Here is a 24,507-nt window from a genome sequence, read left to right as displayed (position 1 = left end):
TATATACCCCCTATATTCAGCCATAGTGTAGATTTTCGTCTTACACAAACTCCCATTGACAATGAATGGAGAATTTACGTCATAATGTGGACGAGCAAATCAGCTATTTTTGTCCTACAAAAAAGATTCAATAAGATTAAGGTGAATAAACTGACATTCTATGATGAATTATGGAGATTAAACTGACATTCTATGATGAATTGTGGAGAATAAACTGACTCTATGACTGCCCCCATCCCCCCCATCCACTCCCAGCTCTGTCACTGTATACGTTTTTTATATTTTACACAGATATTAAACTGTGAATAAAAAACTAAATGTGTTGCTTCTACTTTTATTTTTTTATTATTATTTTTGCAAATAACGTTTAAACTTCAGCGATGTACATGAGCCATATTCTGTTATTATGAAGGCCAGAAATAAATACATATCTATCTATCTATCTATCTATCTATCTATCTATCTATCTATCTATCTATCTATCTATCTATCTATCTATCTATTTGTCTGTGTTGACGAATGCATATCAAACGTGGTCACGTGGAGTCCTCTTGAAAGTCACTGACTCACACTGCATGGGCTAAAAAACAAACACAAAAAGAACTACATTACCCATAATGCCACTGCAGCTTTTTACGTAGGTGCCCCTATGTTTTTTTACCCACACGATAGGAAGTGTCAGGATCGAATTCGGATCCCCATGGAAACGGCGCACGGGGGGAACAAATGCATTCCCTCTCGGACAGGTACACGAGTTTATGTTCAACTATTTAACACAATATATAACATAATTTATAATAAACACAATAACAATGCAGGGTTTGAATGGCCGTGTTTACAGTGTTTACGTGGAGGGAGGGATTAATGTATAGTGGACTGACTCCTCCTCTCTCACTCAGACAGAATGTTGCTGTGCTTGTCTGACTCGGTGATGGAATGGAATTAAACTTAACTTCATTCATTATAAATTATAAATCAAACCTGTTCATGATGACATATTAGTCAAGGATCAGGTGGAACAACACATTATGACACGGCCGTGTGCGTCTTGCGCGTAAAAGGGAGATGAGGTGCACATGCACCAACACGATCAGAGCAATAACAATAATACACAGTGCAGCATCTCGTTAATCTTCTGAAAACAAACACACGATTTTATAGTGCCATTGATCGATATGGAATCGATTTATTCACTGGAGAATGGAGATATGGTAGCCTATATAGCCCTGGTCCAGTGCTTACAGCGAGTCTCAGAGAGAGACTCGCTGTACGCACTGGACCAGGGCTAGGTAGCCTATAGATGTTTCCGAGATTAGAATCATGAAATGAATACATGCATGCTCAGAGGCATAAACCATAGCCTGCCAGGCTGCCACTATGGCCTGTCTGAATTTTCATTTCGTTTCACTTCTTTATTCAAATCGCCAGGACATCTTTTTTAATGGTAGCGATTCAGGGCTGGAGCCAGGCTATAGACCTAGATAGATTGCAAATAGCCACTATATTATATATAGCCGCAATTTGCAACACTGGATTTGTTATCTATTGATTATGTTGCAAGTAACACCATAGCCATTGACCGCCCATTCATCCAAAGAGAAAAGTCCTATATCTGATTGTATTAAACGACATTAAACTCACCAACATTGCTGCTGTTTTAAGGTGAGGTTGAATTATCCTCTTGTCCAACATGTCCACCTAGAGTAGACATGTTGTTATATGAGCTACTTTCTGTCAAGAAACTCTGTGCAGGTGATAAAAGTGTTGGAGTTTGGAAGCACTCACTTTCATTAACGTAAACCTCCTGCATTACAAATAGGTTGTATGCACTATGCAGGACTGTTGAGTGTCTGAAGTCACCCAAAACAAGCAGATTTAGTCGTTGTTGAGCTTGTAGATTAGCTATTAATTTTTTTCGAATAGCCAAAAATAAAATATAATAAAAATAAAATAAATGAAAACAAGTATAATTGGATTAACATAAAAAAGTGAATACAAAAACAAACGACCCCTCCCTCACACATTAGAAGTCACCAGAAGCAGGTATGTCTGTCTTCAATGACTCTAACATTGTTAAAATGGGAGTTTGAATAACTGGATATTGGAAATTGGAATTGGAATAGTTGGATAATATCAAATTATATAAATGATGACAAGCAACCCATTCTGGACAGGAACCTGTTTTGGTGTTTTAACTAAGCATTATGTTATACTTTAGCTATTGAAAAATAGCAGATCTACAAGCTCATAGCGCGCCACCGAGTGGCGCGCTACAAGCTTGTAGGTCTGCTATTTTTTTTTAAATCGTGAAAATGTGGCACAAATCTTTGAATATACAGTATATTCTTTCAGAAGACTTTTTATTTATTTTGACGTCAGGCCTAAATGGGTTAAAAAAAAAACTGTCTGAGGTGGTGGTGCATGTGCACGTGCACGCACACAAACAACCAGAGTAGTAATGTTTGAAACCCCTTTGAGTGGTTGAACTGTTCTCCCTTTTTGCGTGATGGGGGGGGGGGGGGGGGGGGGGGGGGCTTGGCTTCAAGGGGTCCCTGGGGGGCCCTGCGGGCCCACCTTGAGAGGCACTAGGTACAGACAGTAGGGTATGTTGTGGTTCGTGTCGGAGCGATGAACTTGGGAAGCAGGATGTTGTGCAGACAACACAGACAGGTGTCTATTAATACCGCGCTAAAAGAGCAATTTACTGTCCGTTAACTGTACATGTGATCCTGTAATCCTTGCTCTAAATACACACCGAAGTGGTCAGAGAGAGAGAGAGAGAGAGAGAGAGAGACACAGAGAGAGAATGAATGATGAAGAAGAGAGAGATATCAGTGTGCATTCTGGCCTCGATAACGACGACTTCGATTTGTTTAATTGAGTCAAAGCAGAATACAGATTGAACCTGCATCTAGTTTTGTGTCATAGCCAGGATTGTAAAGCAGGCCTGTCTCCTCTCCTCTCCTGTCCTGTAGTTAGTTAGGTAGTTTAGTATAGGTTGCCCTGCTGCCATGGTGTGGATCCAGTGTTCATTCAGGGAGTGGTAGTTTGGTAGTTCTATAGTTAACGGTGTCATTCTGGAGCTGTCAGGCCGTCACTCCTTCTCAGGGGCAGACATGAGTCTGCTCGGCGGAGCCAGAATCTCTGGCCGCTGGTCCCTGCTGCCTGGACGCAGGTAAGAACTTATAGTCTGGCAGCCGACAGGCTTCTTTTGTTTAAAGTGGGGACATTTGGTATATAGTCTTTTTTTTATTGGCCTAAAATATTGTTTATTATACATACATTCATGAATCCACTTGCTGACCGGCTGTAAGTATTGGGAATTTTTTTTTCTCATTAACATTGTGGCTCAGGGGTAGAGTTTCCGGATGGTAACCGCAAGGTCGCCAGTTCGAACCCGGGCTCCCCCAGAGTTAGTGTCGAAGTGTCCTTGAGCAAGACACTGAACCCCTAATTGCTCCTGATGTGCTGGTTGGTACCTTGCATGGTTTCCGCTGCCATCAGTGTATGAATGTGTGTGTGAATGGGTGAATGTAATGCATAATCTATGTAAAGCGCCTTGGATAAAGGCGCTATATAAATGCACCATTTACCATTTATTGTTAAGGCAGTCTGTAGGACACATGCTCAGAAAGACAATACATATAATAGTGAGGCAACACAAGAATTCAGAGTTTGGAAGTATGAGGATTTTACTCGAGTAAGGAGCCAATACTTACATGACCTATTCATGCATGGAAACCCCAGTCTGACTCCCAGAGTAACATGGGATCACAGCCTTTATAGCTTTCACTCCCACAACAGCCAAAGTGGCAGCGGTGGCCGAACGGATTGCGGAGCGGTCTTGATACCGGAAGGTCGCCAGTTCGAATCAGCGGTCCGACACGTTAAAATTACCACCGCTGAAGTGCCCTTGAACAAGGCATTGAACCACTACGATGAAATGTTCTATGAGCAGGGTCTGGCTGGAAACAAGTTCTTGAGCTTAGTAAATATAGTAATCATTTCATTTCATTTCAACATAGCCTCAAGACTTGAGCCTATCACTTCACCAAATGGGACAGTAACAGAGTAAAACAAACAGCACCACAGGGGTGTGACAGATGAGATAATCTCAGACTGCAATTTAGAGGAGATACTCTTTTATAAAGGGGTATTATTAAATGTTTACGTCTACATTTCTACGACAACATCCAGGCAAAATTGTCAGAAATGTCAAACGTTCCTTTTGCTTTTAAGTAGCATGTGAATCATGAAAACCCCGTAGTTTGACATGTCACATGCTACTTAACCCATTTTGGGCGGGAACCCCTTTTGGTGTTAGCATGTTATGCTTTAGCTATTGAACAATAGCAGATCTACAAGCTCATAGCGCGCCACCGAGTGGCGCGCTACGAGCTTGTAGGTCTGCTATTTTTGAAAAATCGAAGAACCACTGACATAGAAACATAGCTTTTTCAGAAAACTGTCTGGATGTAGAAGACATTTTTAGAATCTGATCTCAGGTCAAAATTGGTTTTAAAGCAAAAGGAAAGTTTGACATTTTTGACAATTTTGCCTGCCATAGGATGTTAATGAGAAGAAAATGTGCCCAATACTTACAGCCGGTCTGCAAGTGGATTCATGAATGTATGTACAGTATATAGACAATATGTTAGGCCAAAAAAAAGACTATATACCAAATGTCCCAGTCGTCCACCTCGACTGCCGGACTATTAACACTTAGCGCGCCATTGCCGACGATTAAAGTCAATTGAAGCCTAATTTTGATACTGATGCTTAACGCCATTGCCGACGGCCTTCGGCAATTGAGCTTTTATAGCGCGTTCGATTGCTTGAGCCAAAATGCTACTCACGTTAGCCGGTTAGCTAGCTGTGTTGTTAGCACAGCACTGGATCGCCCATCTTAGATCGTCGTCGCCATAAGAATCCATTCTATCCATTTCTTTCAATCGCCTGTATCTCCTATTCCTTGTCCCAGATGGCATTTTGATTTCTTTGACGGCACAGATCGGACGATGTAGAGCTCTCCAGAGCTCCGGTCTGGCTTCAGATGGTAAACAAGGCCTGTCCACTCCGTGTAGCTTCCTAGGTTATGACTGCTGCTCATGGACCGGAAATGGCGGCTTTTCAAAATAAGAGCTCAAATTAAAAAAATGCTGGCGTGAATTAGATCCTAATTTTTCGTGTGTTAAGGGTTTCATGACATTCATTTATTTTTATTTTTCGTTTTTTCTTTTAGTTTTTATGACCTCAATTACACCCACGCACACAACCTGAACTTTGAACATCCAGTGGATTTTCTGTGGTCTGGGGTTTTCTCTGTGTGTTCTGAAGCCTTTTGAGCTGCAATTAAAACAGGCAAACATCCCTCAAACAGTGACATCTGCTGGTCAAATCCCATTGTCGTATATGGGATTTGTGGACTCACTTACATCACAGTCCACAGGAAAATCAGGGCACTTGTTTGAGCCAGAAAATAAAAAAAATAAGAAAAAATTACAAAAAAACTTTTTTTAAGTCCCTTAAAAGTTCTCAGTTGCCACCGCTGATTAAAGTCATGTGGATTCTATAAAAGACGATATGGAAGCACCGGTGAAAATAGCCAATCTACATTAGAGCTTCAGAGTCAACTATAATCTCATGATATTTACCTTAGGCATATAAAACTAGACTAACATTTCGGATGACTAAGATATGGCAGACTAAAACTAAATTGGATTTTATTCAAAAGACTATTATGACTATCAACTAAATCAAAATTTGCCGTCAAACGTAACACTGCTGCTGCCAATGGCAGTACTGTGGAAAATGACTTTTCATTGTGATACCAATGGGTATCACAACGATCACTATACGGAACACAATACATTGATTGATCGTTATAATAAACGTAAGCTTGCTCTGAAAATGCATGTGGACCACTCATCGTTGTCCTAACATGGCTGTGTTGATTTCGTCGACTAAAACTAAGACGAAAAATGTTCGTCGACTACCTTTTTCCACTGATGAAAACTAAATGGAAACTAAATGAAAACTACGGTAAGCTATGATGACTAAAACTAAGACTAAATATATTGAGGTAAGCTATGATGACTAAAACTAAGATTAAATATATTGACAATTTCGTCAACAAATTGAAACTAGACTAAAATGTTAGGAAGGGACTAAGAGATCCAGTACACGTCATTTTACACTTGGTTGCATGCTGAAAATAGAAGATCTACAAGCTCACAAGTGCCATTGTGAGTGCCATTACGACGGCATCAATTCAAAGCCCGCCGAAATACATTTTAGTCGACTAAATCAACTGTAGATTTAGTCTTATGATATTTAGTCGACTAAAACTAGACTAACATTAAAACAAATCTATGAAATTAGATACAAAAAAGAAGATTTAGAAGTAGTGAAAATAGCCGATCTACAAGCTCACAACGTGGCACGAAGCGACGCGTTGTGAGCTTGTAGATCTGCTATTTTCACTATTTCGGGGTCCCGGGGCAAACGTCTTAATAATCTCTGGCTTGGGTCTCGACCTGAAAAGCTTGGGAACCTGTCTGTCTGTCTGTCTGTCTGTCTGTCTGTCTGTCTGTCTGCCTGCCTGCCTGCCTGCCTGCCTGCCTGCCTGCCTGCCTGTCTGCCTGTCTGCCTGCCTCCTGTCTATCTGCCTCCTGTCTATCTGTCTGCCTGTCTCTCTCGTGTAGCGGCAGCGGGGGTGACGACTCGTTGGACCGGCTCCTCCCCCCGGTGGGCGGGGCCCCGCCGCGCAGGAAGAGCTCCGCCTCCATGAGTGCGTCGGAGCCGCCCCTCCTCCGCACGGGAACACGCACCATCTACACGGCGGGCCGCCCGCCCTGGTACAACGAGACCGGGGCGCACTCCAAGGACGCCTTCGTCATCGGTGGGTGTACAGCAGTGGGTTCCCAAAAGTGGGGTCCGGCCGGGGGGGGTCCTTGAGAGAGTTAAAGGGACACTTCACCCTTTTTGCAAAAAGATATATGTTAATGACGTTTAGAAGCTTTAGAACACTTTCCTGGGGGTCTTTATGTGTGTATTATGTGGTTTTAGATATTTTAGATTTTAGCAGTGTGTCTCGGATGTCATGGACAATGGGCTCACTTACTTCCTGCACTACAATTCCCATAATACTTTGGTGCACTGCTCCTCATTGTGGAGCCACGGTTCGTCCTGTTTGTGCTACGCCAGGTCGCGCCGCGCCCGTTCTCGCGCTATTCTCGTCTTTGCATTGACTTTGTATGTAATCGCACCACTCTAACCATCCAGGTCTCAACACACCTTTAGGGGGTCCCCAGCTAAATGATGATTAGGAACCAAATGGACCCTTATGGGTCTGTAACTCTGAGAGTGTACAAATGGAACCAAATGGACCCTTATGGGTCTGTAACTCTGAGAGTGTACAAATGGAACCAAATGGACCCTTATGGGTCTGTAACTCTGAGAGTGTACGAATGGAACCAAATGGACCCTTATGGGTCTGTAACTCTGAGAGTGTACAAATGGCTAAAGGGTCCATTTGGTTCCATTTGTACACTCTCAGAGTTAAATTAACATTGATTTTACAATATAAAGCCCCAGAGATAGAAATGCCATTAAATGAGGGGCCCGTAGCCTAAATGCATGTCAAACTGGGGGTCCTTGAAATTAAACTGTTTGATAATCTCTGCTAGAGCCGTAAAGATGTTCTCTTATGGGGGTCCCTCCATGGCATGTCTTTTCAAATGGTGGGGGGGGGGGGTCCACGGGCCAATTACTGTCAATTTAGGGGTCCTTGACGTGAAAAAGTTTGGGAACCACTGTTGTAGGCCACAGTACCACGCTTATAGCCTCGTTACCCAGGCTGTTATATAGTCGTTCGCGTTCGGCTCAACGCTTTTTCAAAATAAGGGTTGAACGGGGGAAAATCCTGGCAATATGAGGTGAATTCAATGATTTATCCTGGCGGGACATATATATATATGATGATATATAGATCTGTATATATTCTCTATACAGGACTGTGTGGAGGCAGCGCTTCAGGGAAAACCACCGTAGCCAATAAGATCATCGAGGCTTTGGGCGTGCCGTGGGTCGTCCTGCTGTCTATGGACTCCTTCTACAAGGTGAGATATTAACACGGAGTATACACTGACACCAAGCTAGACAGGAACGCCCACAAATGTCACATCCGGTTTTAGCCCGGGGTAAACAAAATGGTCTTCCCCATAGAGTTATAATAGCGTACGATCCTTTGGATCACTTTCAGAGCAATTTGTTGGATGATAGAAATATTGACAGCCAAGAAAAATCCATCAGAAGGACATCTGGAACACTCGCCCTCGGAAAGTTGACTTATTATTACGTATACGAGACGATTTAGCCATAGTTCACATGGCGCTCGTCTGTCATGGCGGAACTTCAACCTGTTTTATGCACTTTTCCCATTTAGAACGTTAACGTCTACATACATGTTCAGATTTCAAATATAAAGTGCTCGGCCCAGAGCCACGGATTTTACAATCCTCCTCGGGTGGGTAAAAGTACCTGTATCTTCCGCATTGTTCAATAAAAAGCGTTTTAATCCGATCGGTGGCCATTTTATCAGAGTTATAATGCACCAACCGATAGGGGCGCATAGTTGAAAGCGCATGGCCAAAAACGGATTAAACATTGCTTTTTATTGAACAATACGGAAGATACCGGTACTTATTCTCGCCCTAGCAGAATTGTAACATCCATGGCCCTGGGGTGAGCACTTTATATTTGTAATCTGAACATTTGTGAAGGCGTAAGCCGCCGTATGGACTGTAAATGGAGAATGTGCGTAAAACACTTCAGTCCTGGCCAACCATGAGCTCACAGCGCGTTGCGACGCGTTGTGAGTTTGTAGATTTTTGGTTTATGCTGGGGACCTGGGGTTCAAGTGGTTTATAGTCAGAGTATCCTTATCTCTGTATACGTTATTGCATGCGTCAAGTTGCACAAGCATAACCACCACTGAAATCGGACATCAATCTCCCTCTCCCTCCATGTTACAAAACATTGTGTTAACGCGGCGCAGTGTTTACTCGCCTGGTAGAGACAATCTATAGATATGATCACTTAAACTTAACGTAATATCAAAAGCCAACAGCCATTAAGTCATCAATAATGTTTATAGAACACATTGTAGTGAATTCTAAGTAGTTTAGAGACAGTTGGAACTTGGCACGGAGCCATCGTTGTGCGGTCGAAACGAATGGTGTCGGTAGCCTACTTGGAATTCACTAAAACATGTTCTATAAACATCATTGATGAATTAATGGCTTTTTAAAATGTATATATTATGATAAGTTTCAGTGATCATATCTATAGAAAAGTGTCTCTTACCATGCGAATATATCAGTCCGTTGTGTTGGATCATGTCCATGCAGTCAAGGAAAACATTCCAATCGGCCTCTAGCTTGTTTCATTTTCTAAAGTAGCGTTCCTTGTCGAGTGGCAACAAGGATCTGTGCCTGTGATCTGGCAAGCCATGACGCCTAATTTTAAATTAGTAGTATTTAAAGCATCTGCGTTTGAAAACCCAACACTCCACTGTTTATTCCGGTTGGGAGAACTCTGAACTTTCCCCCGGCTCCACCCCCCAGCTATATTGACGCCCCTGTTGACAAAAGTTGGTGTCGGTGTATACGCCCAAACCCGGCGAAACCGTAGGGTTAAATTAGTACCCTATAGCCTGCCAAACCCGGAACCTCTGTTTTCGCAGGGTTTATATTCTTTAATCCATATTTTTATCCGATCGAATCGTTAGCTATACCGTCCGTTAGCACAACAGACCAAGTGGCCAGTGGCCATTCTGAAGCATTCAAAGCCCTCTATCTCAGAAACGACATTGAGGGGCCGTTTCTGTGGAAGACAAGGTTTTTCCAACGGCCTATAGCAGGCGCTGTGATACTCGCGGTCGGGTTTTTCCACCACGGACCGGTCTTGACACCACACACAGCATTTTGTTATTGTAACATGCGATTACGGATATTTGGCTCTTCAAAGTAAGTGTTACGAGCGATAAAACCGCGGCAATACGCTATCGAGTGATTAATTAATGCTGGCGGGAATTGTGTTGGGTGCCCGGGGGATTTTTCAGAATAAAAGGCGCTAGAGTGCCAAGCAGATGAGGGAGAGTTTACTCTGAAAACTCCCACATTTCATTCCCCACCCCAGGTGTAAAGGTGTAAAGGTGTGTGTGTGTGTGTGTGTGTGTGTGTGTGTGTGTGTGTGTGTGTGTGTGTGTGTGTGTGTGTGTGTGTGTGTGTGTGTGTGTGTGTGTGTGTGTGTGTGTGTGTGTGTGTGTGTGTGTGTGTGTGTGTGTGTGTGTGTGAGTGAATGTGATGCACAATCTATGTGTAAAGCACCTTTTGGATATTCTTTTTTTACCATTTTATTATTGGCCATTATTTTGTCACTGCAGGTGCTGTCGGCGGAGGAGCAGGCGCTGGCGGCCAGTAACGACTACAACTTTGACCACCCCGGAGCGTTCGACTTTGGGCTGCTGGTCCCCACGCTGAGGAAACTCAAACAGGGCAAGAGCGTGAAGATCCCAGTGTACGACTTCACCACGCACGGACGACACAAGGACTGGGTGAGAGTGGGCTTTCACTTCTAGTGAGTTTTTTACTAGTTGCCTAGTTTACTAGTCTACTAGTCGACTAGTTGTTTAACTACAGTACCTATTATGTAAGGAAAAAAAACTTTTTGAGTGGTGCACAGCAATGACCGTGTTAACCTACAGTATGTGTTAACCTATGTGTGTGGCTATGAGTACCAGTAGGGGCAAAAGTGGCGCTGTTGTGCCAGAAACAGAGAGAGAGAGATAGTGTTGCACTGTTGCCTAGTGCTAATTACAGAGAGAGAGAGAGAGAGAGAGAGAGAGAGAGAGAGAGAGGCAGGGGGAGAGGGGAGTTGCACCACTCAGTTCACACAGGTGTGATTTTTTAATAATATTTAAAAACTGTATACATTGGTGACTATAGCATTCTAATTGATCTTGAGGCCTACAAAAACAAAAATAAAAGAAAAACTAGTCAACTAGTACCAACAAGGTCGACTAGTGGATTTACTAGTCGACTAGTTGAATAGTCGACTAGTTGCTTAAAGACCTATAGGTGAGGCACAGTGTACCACTTCACCACGCACGGACGACAACAACAACATTTAATCCCAGACGTTTCTTTAGTGTATTCGTACTCGCTATAGATGTGCAGGGTGTTTTAAGTATTATACTTTAGCTATTGAAAAAATAGCAGATGTACAAGCTCATAGCGCGGCACCGAGTGCCGCGCTACGAGCTTGTAGATCTGCTATTTTCTTTGAAAAATCGTGGAAATGTGGCGCAAAATCTTTGCGCCATATTTTCAGATGGGGGTCCGCGGACAAATACAGATAATTCTGGGGGTCCTTGACATGAACATTGGTTTTTCAGAAAACTGTCGGCCTCAGTCCTAAATGGGTTGAAGGTGGCCTTACACTAGCCGATTTATTTCAATCTGAAATCTGATAGCACCACACACTACAGGATAATCTGATAGCACCACACACTACAGGATAATCTGATAGCACCACACACTACAGGATAATCTGATAGCACCACACACTACAGGATAATCTGATAGCACCACACACTACAGGATAATCTGATAGCACCACACACTACAGGATAATCTGATAGCACCACACACTACAGGATAATCTGATAGCACCACACACTACAGGATAATCTGATAGCACCACACACTACAGGATAATCTGATAGCACCACACACTACAGGATAATCTGATAGCACCACACACTACAGGATAATCTGATAGCACCACACACTACAGGATAATCTGATAGCACCACACACTACAGGATCATCTGATAGCACCACACACTACAGGATCATCTGATAGCACCACACACTACAGGATAATCTGATAGCACCACACACTACAGGATCATCTGATAGCACCACACACTACAGGATCATCTGATAGCACCACACACTACAGGATAATCTGATAGCACCACACACTACAGGATAATCTGATAGCACCACACACTACAGGATAATCTGATAGCACCACACACTACAGGATAATCTGATAGCACCACACACTACAGGATAATCTGATAGCACCACACACTACAGGATAATCTGATAGCACCACACACTACAGGATAATCTGATAGCACCACACACTACAGGATAATCTGATAGCACCACATACAGGATAATCTGATAGCACCACACACTACAGGATAATCTGATAGCACCACACACTACAGGATAATCTGATAGCACCACACACTACAGGATAATCTGATAGCACCACACACTACAGGATAATCTGATAGCACCACACACTACAGGATAATCTGACAGCACCACACACTACAGGATAATCTGACAGCACCACATACAGGATAATCTGACAGCACCACACACTACAGGATAATCTGATAGCACCACACACTACAGGATAATCTGATAGCACCACACACTACAGGATAATCTGATAGCACCCTACACTACAGGATAATCTGACAGCACCACACACTACAGGATAATCTGATAGCACCACACACTACAGGATAATCTGATAGCACCACACACTACAGGATAATCTGATAGCACCACACACTACAGGATAATCTGACAGCACCACACACTACAGGATAATCTGATAGCACCACACACTACAGGATAATCTGATAGCACCACACACTACAGGATAATCTGATAGCACCACACACTACAGGATAATCTGACAGCACCACACACTACAGGATAATCTGATAGCACCACACACTACAGGATAATCTGATAGCACCACACACTACAGGATAATCTGATAGCACCACACACTACAGGATAATCTGACAGCACCACACACTACAGGATAATCTGACAGCACCACATACAGGATAATCTGACAGCACCACACACTACAGGATAATCTGATAGCACCACACACTACAGGATAATCTGATAGCACCACACACTACAGGATAATCTGATAGCACCACACACTACAGGATAATCTGACAGCACCACACACTACAGGATAATCTGATAGCACCACACACTACAGGATAATCTGATAGCACCACACACTACAGGATAATCTGATAGCACCACACACTACAGGATAATCTGACAGCACCACACACTACAGGATAATCTGATAGCACCACACGCTACAGGATAATCTGATAGCACCACACACTACAGGATAATCTGATAGCACCACACACTACAGGATAATCTGATAGCACCACACACTACAGGATAATCTGATAGCACCACACACTACAGGATAATCTGACAGCACCACACACTACAGGATAATCTGATAGCACCACACACTACAGGATAATCTGATAGCACCACACACTACAGGATAATCTGATAGCACCACACACTACAGGATAATCGGAGCGGGGCAGAGCAAATATCAAACATTCTTGATGTTGATCGGGCCGATCCCGGTCGCGCTTTGAGAGGTCGGGCACCCCCCGAGCGTCAAAAATGCCCGATTATCGGCTAGTGTGTGAGGCCACCTTAAGTGTAGCAAACTGCTTCACGGTGATTCATGAGTCTGTTTGGAGAATAACTGGCTGAGACGGACGGACAGACGACACAAAGACTGGGTGAGACGACGTCCTAAGGTCAAGGAACCCCTTACCCCTTGGGGCGGCTGTGGCTCAGGAGGCAGAGTGTCCTTGGGCAAGAAACTGCCCCCCCCCCCCCCCACATTGCCTCCAATGAGTCAGAGGGTGTGAGCTCGCCACCATTCGTGTGTGAGGAAGTGAGGACGCTGCTGGTGTCGACTGTTCGCCGCTTCACCCCCCAATGAATGTATGAATGAATGAACCATTGTAAAGCACTCTGAATGCTTGGAAAAGCGCTATAAAAATGCCATTACCTGCTGAGAGAGATGGCCTCTTCCTTCCTTCCTTCCTTCCTTCCTTCCTTCCTTCCTTCCTTCCTTTCTTCCTTCCTTTCTTCCTTCCTTCCTTCCTTCCTTCCTTCCTTCCTTTCTTCCTTCCTTCCTTCCTTCCTTCCTTCCTTCCTTTCTTCCTTCCTTCCTGACTTCCTTCCTTCACAGGTGTTAACAAATAATTATACTGATTAAAGCTGCTATAAGCAATAATATGTCAACATTTTAATGACCTTTTTTTTCTTTTTTTGTGGTATTCAGACAGCCATCAATGGGTAGAACGCTCCCAAAAAAATGTAGTCTCTGTGACACATCTAGGGGCCGCAATCTGCATTCAAAGATTTTCCTAGAAGCTTTGTCATTGGTCGATTTGCCTGTCTGCTTGCTGATTGGTTAGTCATTGCCACCGGGTTTTTTTCGACCAATGACAAAGCTTCTAGGAACATCGTTGAATGCAGATTGCGGCCCCTAGATGTGTCACAGAGACTACTTTTTTTTGGGAGTGTTCTACCCATTGCTGGCTGTCTGAATACCAAACACTCTGCTACAGCAGTGGGTCTCAAAGTGCGGTCCAGGGACCCTTGTGGGTTCCTCGAGGGGGTTCCAGTTTAGCCTGGCTAATAAGCCAGACCGAATCAGCCGTTGGCAAAAAAAAATTGCCTGCCGGCGGATTACGGTCTGGAGAGGCTCAATTGTACGCCCATTTCCTACACCAGAGAACTGGTGTGGCCAATCGGGACACGGTATGCAATGACGTTCAATGACGTTCAATGCTTGAGACCTTTGACCGACAGTAGCTCTGACCAATTGCGTCAAAGAGAAAATGTTTGAACCCGCCCACCGGGAAACAAGATCCATACACAGCATCTCCAGACTCAAATACCACACGACAGTGTGATTTGAGTCTGGCTTATTAGCCAGGCTAGTTCCAGTTGGCCCTTTACAGGTGTGTAACTGTGAGAGTGTAGAAATAGAACCAAATAGACCCATAGGTGTCCATTTGTGCATTCAGAGTTATGAGGGTCTTTGGAATGAAAACGTTTGAGAACCATTCTGCTACACTAAATGGAACAAACAGAGCCTTAAATAAATAGTATAATTGGCCAGACCTGTGAAGGAAGTAAGAAAGAGGCCAAGTTAATTTCCAATATGGCTGTCGTGCATAGAATTACCAATATAATGACGTCATCGCACAATGACATCACGACAACATCGTCATCATCATCATCATCATCACTAATGTAATTGTCCTATATATTGCATATACTGTATAATATTATATATAGGAACTTGTATCCCAATGAAGTTAAATCATGTTTCACTGGACGGCACACACAGCAGGACCACATTGCGAGCGGGACCACAAGGTCCACACTTTGATGGTGGTCGGCTCCGACGAGGTGTACTGGCTGTGCTCGGGACGGTGCCGCCGGGACGTCGACGACGGCGGCCGGATCAGGGTGCGCGTCTTCAGCACAGTGTCCTTGCGCTGGAGGAAGTTGCCTCTAGTGATGGCCGTGAACCACAAAGGCTCGGGCCACAAGGCCGTGCTGGTGGAACGCACCATCTACATCTGCTTCCTGTTTCCTTTTCCTCACTGCAATGTGCTTTATGCGTTTGACGTGGACGCCCACAGATGGTTCAAACACAGGATGTCTGGCACTGTTCCAGGGGAGAGGTATGGCCACTACTCGGTGGGGGTCTTGAGGACGGACATGTACATCACTCATTCTTGAGATGAGGGACAAAAGTGGAAAAAACATGTCCCACACATAAGAGCCTTATTTATGTTAAAAATAAATTAATTCATCAAAATAAAAGCACTTGCAAAGTTAAATGTAATACAGTTGTGTATTCTTATGCCATTCATGTCATTATATATTTTTTTCATATGCCATCTGAATTAGTTAAAGGCAGGCACTGTACCCAAAAAGGCCTGTATTTAGCCTGTCCCCAGCAAGTTGTCACAATTTCAAACTGCCAAAAAAGTGTCTAATACTGTCACAATCACATAAATATACATACTAAATGAAAGTAGATTGTCAACAACATAGCAAACAATATACACAGTTAATTTTAATTTATATTTTAAATTAAATATCTCATATCAAATGTGTGTCCCACGTCTCCGTCAACTCCGTCAGGTTTTTTAAAAGTCTTAAATTAATCAGAAAATATTGTCGACAGATTTAGCCTGAATACTCCTTTTCCAAGTCCTGTTTATATTTGTTGCAACAGTGGAGCACCTGGTCTGACAAGCATTCAATTGTTTGATATTTTAAACAAACAATGTTGATATCAATGTGGTCACAGCTTTTACATGTCAACTCCGTCAGGCCATTATTATGATCTTTGTTAAGAATTCCAAAATAATGTTTAGTATTTTAGTTTAGGGTTAGGTTTAGCTAACAACTGAAGAAAAAACTAAATGACTAAATTGTACTACAGAGGGTTAAGATGAAAACAAACTTTTGTCAACTCCGTCAGACGTCAACCCCGTCAGGTTTTGTGTCTGACGGAGTTGACATGTATCTGACGGAGTTGACAAAAGTGTTCCCAAAACAATAAAATGATAGTTTTTGAATAATGGGAAGTATTCTAATTTGGCAGACAGTTAGAGCATGCCTTAAGGAACATTTTTGGCTATAGGGCCAGATTTGTCTCGTGGTGACCATGGCAGCCATTTTCCAAAATGGCCGCCACCTGATGTTATTTTACAATAACTCAAGTTCTACACCACCTAGGATCTTGATTCTGGTGACTAATATTACATTTTCAAGGATGAGGGATACAGTGGTACAATTTAGATTTTCCCTGTGACCATAGCAGCCATTTTTCAAAATGGCCGCCACCTGCGGTTATTTTACAATAACTCAAGTTTTAGACCACCTAGGATCTTGATTCTGGTGACTAATCATACATTTTAAAAGATGAGGAATACAGTGGTACTATTTAGATTGGTCCTGTGACCATGGCAGCCATTGTTTTTCAAAATGGCCACCAACCTGCTGTTATTTTACCAATAATTCAAGTTATAGACCACCTAGGATCTTGATTCTGGTGACTAATCAATGTAATCATACATTTTAAAAGATGAGGAATACAGTGGTACTATTTAGATTTGTCCTGTGACCATGGCAGCCATTGTTTTTCAAAATGGCCACCAACCTGCTGTTATTTTACCAATAACTCAACCACCAAGGATCTTGGATCTGGCGACTAATCATTACATGTTCAAGGATGAACTTTCTCTGGGAGGGGTCAGGGCTTATTTCAGGTGCAGGTTGAGTTGCTACTGACAGGACATTACAGGAGGTGGGCTTTATGGCCTTTGACTTGTCCCTTTCAGGCACAGACGCACAGTTTGACTTCACTGGCCACTGCTGGGAAGTGTGGGGGAGAAACTTTGGTCTCTTGACACCCCGATTAGGTTCAGGGGTTTTTTGGTAGAGACTTGCCTTTCATGACATCGTTGCTGCAGCAGTTGATCTCCTTACTGCGAGCGGTGGCACACTCTGGGTCTCTTGGGCGTTGTATCTTGGTGGCCTCATGCCAGTGTTTCTCCGTCCTCATGAGCTCTGTGTTCTGGGGCTCTTACATTGTCTTGGCTGGAGATTGCTTTCCTGCAGGGTCCAGCCCAGTCTTGTGCAGATGGCTGCTGGCCCACCTGGAGGCCCCAACCTCACTTGTTCGGTTGGTGTGATTAGGTGGGGTGGTCTTCCCCAATCAGGATGAGGGGTTTGACCCTTTCAAACCGTTGTAGCGGTTGTCTGGCCAAGTGTCTGTATTTAGTTGTGAGGCTAGATACAGGATACGATTGCTCACCCAGCCCCAGGTGACTTCTCTAATGTTTTTTTTTTGTGGCTTTCGCCTTTATTTTATTTTTTTCATGGAGGGACAGACAGTAGGCTGACAGGAGATGGGGGGAAGACATGCAGTAAAGGCCGTCGGGATCGGGAGTCGAACCCGTGGCACACTGCCAGACTGGATTACCAGCCAAGGTGCCTGGACCACTGAGCCATGGCCCAGGCCAGCCCCAGGTGACTTGAGGTGAAGGCTCCTTTGATTTGGTAACATTGCTTTGGTTGACATGCTGGGGACACAGAGAACGACACTGATGCCTTCAGTGTCTGCACATCCTGCCTGGTAGTTCTGAATGCAGATCTTCAGGTTTTCCGTTGAGGCAGAGTCTTTCGCTCACTGTTCACCTCAAGCAGGACTTCAAGGTGTTTGCCTTTGCACAGGCGATATGGCTAGGATTCGTGCTTCAACCACTCCGAGAACTCCAACAGGGTGTTGGTTGCTCCTGGGCCGCAGAGCATTGTGCGGCGGACTTCAACTCTTATCTCTGGTGGCAGCTTGTTGAGGAGTCGTGCAACTTGTGAGCCGCATCTAAGTTCTGTGTCTCCCTCTAGGCCTAGGGTTGTTAGCATGCCTACCAGCGACTGTACTTGAAGCGCAAACTTCTCAAAGGCCACCCCATCGCCTCGATAGATGTCGGCTGCCTCCAAGACACTTGCTATTTTCCGTAACACTAATTGGTGGGGCTGTCCAAACTTGTTATTTAGGTGTCACCCGGGTCTCTGTTGGTGAAGTCGGGTCTATAGGTGGTCTAGAACATGAGTTATTTAGTATGGGGATATTAATTTAGCCCAAGGAGTTTGACCCCTAGTTTGGCCATAGACCCCCTAATTTGGCCATAGCCACTTGCCCAAATATGCCCAAATGTGCTGACCTCATCACATCTGTGATGATGGCTATGGCCGTTTTTAGCTCAAGGAGTGTTTTTCGTGCAAAACTAATGCTTGGAATGGATTCAGAATCATGAAAACCCCCTCGTTTGACATGCCACATGCTACTTAAAGCATAATGAAATGTAGAACATTTAGCCTTATATTGGTTGTTGATGGTACCCAACTATCAGCAGCTGTCAAAAATTCCCCTAGGGTGGTTCAATAGAAACCAATGTGGGATATGTTAGTAGACACCTTTACAAACAAGAACATTCTTGGTAAGAAATGTATTCCCAGATTTGACATTATTCTGATAATATTCCCTGACTAATTGGTAAAATAATAGAAGGTCCGCCATTTTTGAAAATGGCTGCCATTGTCACAGGATAAATCTAAATAGTACTACTGTATTCCTCATCCTTGACAATGTAGTATTAGTCACCAGAATCAAGATCCTAGGTCAGGGGTCGGCAACTGAGATTGTCCTCGGGCCAATATTATTCCCAGACATTCCATCGCGGGCCGGCCGTCTGGTGCGTGCCCGTGAAGGCGCGCATGCGCGAAAAATTTCGGGTCTAATTCGGGTCTAATTCGGTCTAATTCGGGTCTAATTCGGGTCTATTTGACCAATATAAATCAACTTTTTTCTTTTTTTTTTTTTGCTGGAAAAATATGGTGCTGACACGACGTTATGCTGCTTTCACACGGGCAGATGCAAAGCTACACTAGTACACCTAGTCACAGAACAGTGTCGTCGTTAAGCAGCAGGAGGATCCCACTGGCAGCACCTGTCCGTTTATCATTAGCACAACCACGAACGTCCAACACATATACAATGAATTACTCACCTAATGCTGCCTGCAGGTTCCATGTTTAATTCCAGCGGTGTGTAACCTACATTGTCTAAGTGACAGTTTTCATATTGTAAATATGGTCGCTAACGTGGGACTTAAAAAAAAAATTCTCAAAATTATCTCACGGGCCAGATATTATTTCTGGGGGGCCAATTTTGGCCCGCGGGCCGCCTGTTGCCGACCCCTGTCCTAGGTGGTGTAGAACTTGAGTTATTGGGAAATAACAGAAAGTTGGCGGCCATTTTGAAAAATGTCTACCATGGTCACAGGCCAAATCTAAATAGTACCAATGTATCCCACATCCTTGAAAATGTATGATTAGTCACCAGAATCAAGATCCTAGGTGGTGTAGAACTTGAGTTATTGTAAAGTAACAGCAGGTGGCGGCCATTTTGAAAAATGGCTCCCATGGTCACAGGGCAAATCTAAATAGTACCACTGTATTCCTCATCCTTGAAAATGTGGGATTAGTTACCAGAATCAAGATCCTAGGTGGTCTAGAACCTAAATCAGTTCAACTTGTCAACTCCGTCAGATGTTTGTCAACTCCGTCAGACGTTGGTCACATGATGTTTTTGTTAATTTCCAAAGAAATAGATGATTCAATGTCAAATATTTTGTGCTTATGTATTGAAACACCAACTGAAATACTACGTAATGATGCTTTTTATTTTTTTTAACATGGTTTTTATGTTATAATATTGAAAGTAAAGGTTGAAAATGAAGGATTTGAGAAATGGGATATTTCATAATAGTGTGATATTGGAATAAAACAATATTAAATTAATTGTATTACTTAACTTGACTACTAAAAGCCATTATAAGATAACTGAGGACTTTATAGTATTGTTGAAATTATCAAATTAAAATAAAAGGGATTTTAGTGTGTCTGACGGAGTTGACATAAATCAGTTATAAAGTGCATAAATGTCCCATTTTAGAAAGAAATGTTATGCGAAAAACCTGTTTCTTCTCAAGATTGGTAGTTGAGACCTGTGTCTACAAATACATCCATTTAATTTTAATGGTTCTTAAAAATAAAAAAAATCTGATTTGAAAAAGGTTTTGTCCCTTATCTCAAGAATGAGTGATATATATGGAGGCTACACGCCTGCATATGGATGGACTAATGACATCTACAAGTTGGACACCACCACGATGGTCTGTTCTTTGGTTGACGCCAGAGGCATTCCCCCTCTTTCAACGGGTGACTCGGCCACCGTTGTCGGGACAAAGATGTTTGTGTTTGGGGGTCAGCACTGCAACGCCATCAGAGTGTTTGACACGGAGACCAACGTCTGGCTGGACACACCTTCTGCACTGCCTCTTCCACAAGGACGCACCAGTCATTCATCCTTCGTCTACAAAGGAGAGCTGTACATATATGGTGGCGGACGAAACTATAACCAGAACTTCAATGACCTGTGGAAATTCAATACAGAGATGTTCACCTGGAAGGAGGTCGAAGCCAAGGGCAAAGGCCAGCATGAGTCGAGGATGTCTATTATGCACTGTTGCACGGTGGGAGATCGCGTCGTTTTCCTCCGAGGAGCATATGCGCCCGAAGACCTGTACATCTTAGACCTGAGTCCTAGTCTGAAGACGTTATGTAAGCTAGCGGTTATCCAGCACGGTCTGGAGCAGTCTGAGCTCCCACACAACGTCAGGTGGGAACTGACAGCCATGACTATACCAACAACAACTGAAAACTAGAAAAGTCGCAATTTTGAAAAAAAAAGTGTGGTTGCAGCAGTTGCTTACATATTTTCAGATGGGGGAGGGGGGGGGGGGGGGGTCCGTGGACAAATACAGATGATTCCGGGGGTCCTTGACATGAAAATTGTTGAGCACCACTGACATAGAAACAGGATTCAGAAGCCAATTTCTTTTTTAGAATCGCCTCAGTCCTAAGTGGGTTAATTAACTGTACCAAACTGTTTCACTGTGATTTTCTTTTAGTCTGCTTGGAGAATAAACGGCGTCCTTTCCTTCCCTCTGCACAGAAAACGGTGTACGGAGCCAGTGTTGTCATATTTGAAGGAATTATGTCTTTCGCCGATAAAGAACTGCTTCAGGTAAGTAAGTCTGTGTGACACTTCTAGCTGCACTCACGTGTAAAGAATGCCCCATCAAACTTTCGGATGCTTTTCTTTTTTTATTTAACCTTTATTTAACCAGTAAAAACCACATTGAGACTGAAGTCTCTTTTACAAGTGTGAACTGGCCAAGACAAGAGGCAAAATAAGTGACACAGCTCTGCCAGTAACAAAAAAAAATACACAACAAAAAACAGAACAGACATACAATGCTCATAAATACAGTACCCACTACCAAGAAGCTCAAAGGGAGAACAGGAACGTTTAGTAACGCGACCAATAAGGACTAATAAATACAAACTAAGCATTGCTTAGTAGACTTTCTCCCAGTGTGGAGGAAGAATGATTAGGATTTTTATTGTGATCTCTCACTCTTGAAATATATATAATGCATGTTGTGTGTGAACAATAATAGCAATTCAAAGCAGTTGTCCTAAAAACCACACCTCCAGTCGCTGTCGTAAGAACGGGAGGTGCGCTCATGATCACGGCAGCAGAGCCTGTTTGTCCATGGCTGCACGCGCACCTGCAGTCCATCATGTATAATTTATGCTTCGTCCCGTGATGGTGTCGCAGACGCAGACCTCTATCCTCACAACAGTGGCTCCCGCAATGCGATGTGAGCTTGTATATCAGCTGTTCTCTCTGTGCAATACTGTTGCGCAATGAAGTATAACTGTCTCCTAAGGGTGCATCTCACTAGCCAACTCACAAGAGAAGTTGAATTAATTGAAACCAGCTCTCCCCAAAACAACAGGTTTGGAGATCTGTTGGGTATTGATTACATGAAACAGTCACCCGTTGACTTGTTCGTCCTGCGTGAAACGACAGTTTGTCTTTGTTGATTAATTGTCAAAACAAATTATGGTGTTTAATGATTTAATTGCGTTTTGGGGATTGAACGTTGGAACGTTGATAGAAAATTCATGTTGGCCTTGTATGCTTTGTTTGAAGATGGAGTGCTGTGATTTTTCATGTTTCATGTGTTTAAGAGGTACTGACAGTACTTCATTAGACCCCTTGGTGTGGTTGTTATGTGCAATGATGTCTTCCCTTTGTATTTAGGGTTTTTTCCTAGAGGCTGATCGAAACCTTGACAGTCAAACGTGCCAATGAAAAAAACACTAAACCATTTCAGATGACTAATGAAATTGTCTTCAAAAGACTCAAACGAAATCAAGAGTTCCTGTGAAAATCAACAGTGACAGTGTTGAGTTAATTATGGTGAATCCATGACTGTTAACCCATTCAGGCCTGACGTCGAAATTAAAAAAAAAAAGTTTTCTAAATCATGACAATTTTCGGAAAGATTTGAGGCACATTTTAACGATTTTTCAAAAATAGCAGACCTACAAGTTCATAGCGCGCCACTCGGTGGCGCGCTATGAGCTTGTAGATCTGCTATTTTTCAATAGCTAAATTATAACATAATGTTTAAAACACCAAAAGGGGTTCCCACCCAAAATGGGTTAATGGTTAATGTGGTTAAACGCTAACGTGACATGGATGCGTTCCAGGTCTCAATGGATTAACCCATTTAGGTGGTCTCGCGCTGCATTGCAAAGTGAAACGGTCTGAAACTCATCAGCTAGCTCTGTTGCGCTAGAAAGATGTGTGTTCAAGATTTTTGAGTGGTGTAAACCACTCCTACAACTGGCTTTTTTGTGCAGAAAAAATGAGCATGGTTGCTATGTTCACCCTGTTGTAATGACGTAATGAAATCACACCCGGGTGAACAGGGTGAACATAGCAACCAATGCAAATTTTTTCTGCACAAACAAAGCCAGGTAATGAAATCACACCCGGGTGTGATTTCATTACGTCAGACATGATTTCATTACGTCAGACAGACCTTACACCACTCAGTTCACACGGGTGTGATTTTTTTTTAAATGGCAGATCTACAAGCTCGTAGATCTGCTATTTTTCAATAGCTAAAGTATGTTGTACTTTAGCTATTGAAATCTTTGAATATGTAATTCAAACATTTTCAGGTCCTTGACATGAAAATGTTTGAGAACGACTGACATAGAAACATAGGGGTTTTTCAGAAAACTATCAGGATTTAGAAGACATTTGTAGAATCGTCCTCAGGTCTAAATGGTTAAAAAAAAACACCAAGGGTGTTCCCGTCCTGAATGGGATTCTGGACGGGAACCCCTTTTGGTGTTTTAACTAGCATTATATTATACTTTAGCTATTGAAAAATAGCAGATCTACAAGCTCATAGCGCGCCACCGAGTGGCGCGCTACGAGCTTGTAGGTCTCCTATTTTTTTTAAATCGTAAAAATGCGGCACAAATCTTGAATATGAATTGAATTGAATATATATTCTTTCAGAGAGAACTTTTTTTTTGTATTTCGACGTCAGGCCTGAATGGGTTATAATAATATAATGGCGGTGATTATCCGCGCTGTGGTGTCACTGCAGCTCCTCGACATGAAGATCTTCGTGGACACGGACTCGGACATCCGCCTGGTGCGCCGCCTGCGCAGGGACATCACGGAGCGCGGCCGGGACATGGAGGGCGTCATCAAACAGTACAACCAGTTCGTGAAGCCGGCCTTTGAGCAGTACATCGAGCCCACCATGAGGCTGGCGGACATCGTGGTGCCAAGAGGTAAAGTAAGATCATTATGGCCTGGGCCATGGCTCAGTGGTCCAGGCACCTTGGCTGGTAATCCAGTCTGGCAGTGTGCCGCGGGTTCGACTCCCGATCCCGACGGCCTTTACTGCATGTCTTCCCCCCATCTCTCTCCCCATTTCCTGTCAGCCTACTGTCTGTCCCTCCATAAAAAATATAGGCGAAAGCCACACAAAAAAACATACAAAAATAAATAAGTAAGATCATTATCGGCACATGT

The 24,507-nt window shown here is 43.2% G+C and overlaps 1 protein-coding gene across 2 annotated transcripts in view; it reads left to right on the top strand.

Moving 5' to 3' along the window:
- Positions 1-676: 676 nt before the first annotated feature.
- uckl1a (uridine-cytidine kinase 1-like 1a) overlaps positions 677-24,507 on the top strand; it is a 40,832-nt gene continuing 17,001 nt past the window's right edge. For both annotated transcript variants that reach the window (XM_079525608.1, XM_079525607.1), the window contains exons 1-6: positions 677-746; positions 6,705-6,901; positions 8,014-8,120; positions 10,448-10,618; positions 21,550-21,621; positions 24,074-24,263. In XM_079525608.1, the coding sequence (XP_079381734.1) occupies positions 727-746; positions 6,705-6,901; positions 8,014-8,120; positions 10,448-10,618; positions 21,550-21,621; positions 24,074-24,263 (757 nt within the window). In that variant the 5' untranslated portion in view covers positions 677-726. The remainder of the gene's footprint in view (positions 747-6,704; positions 6,902-8,013; positions 8,121-10,447; positions 10,619-21,549; positions 21,622-24,073; positions 24,264-24,507) is intronic.

The sequence above is a fragment of the Electrona antarctica genome (genome assembly GCF_951216825.1).
Source record: "Electrona antarctica genome assembly, chromosome: 2".
Taxonomy (NCBI): Eukaryota; Metazoa; Chordata; class Actinopteri; order Myctophiformes; family Myctophidae; genus Electrona; species Electrona antarctica.
This window is presented reverse-complemented; position numbering and strand designations above follow the sequence as displayed.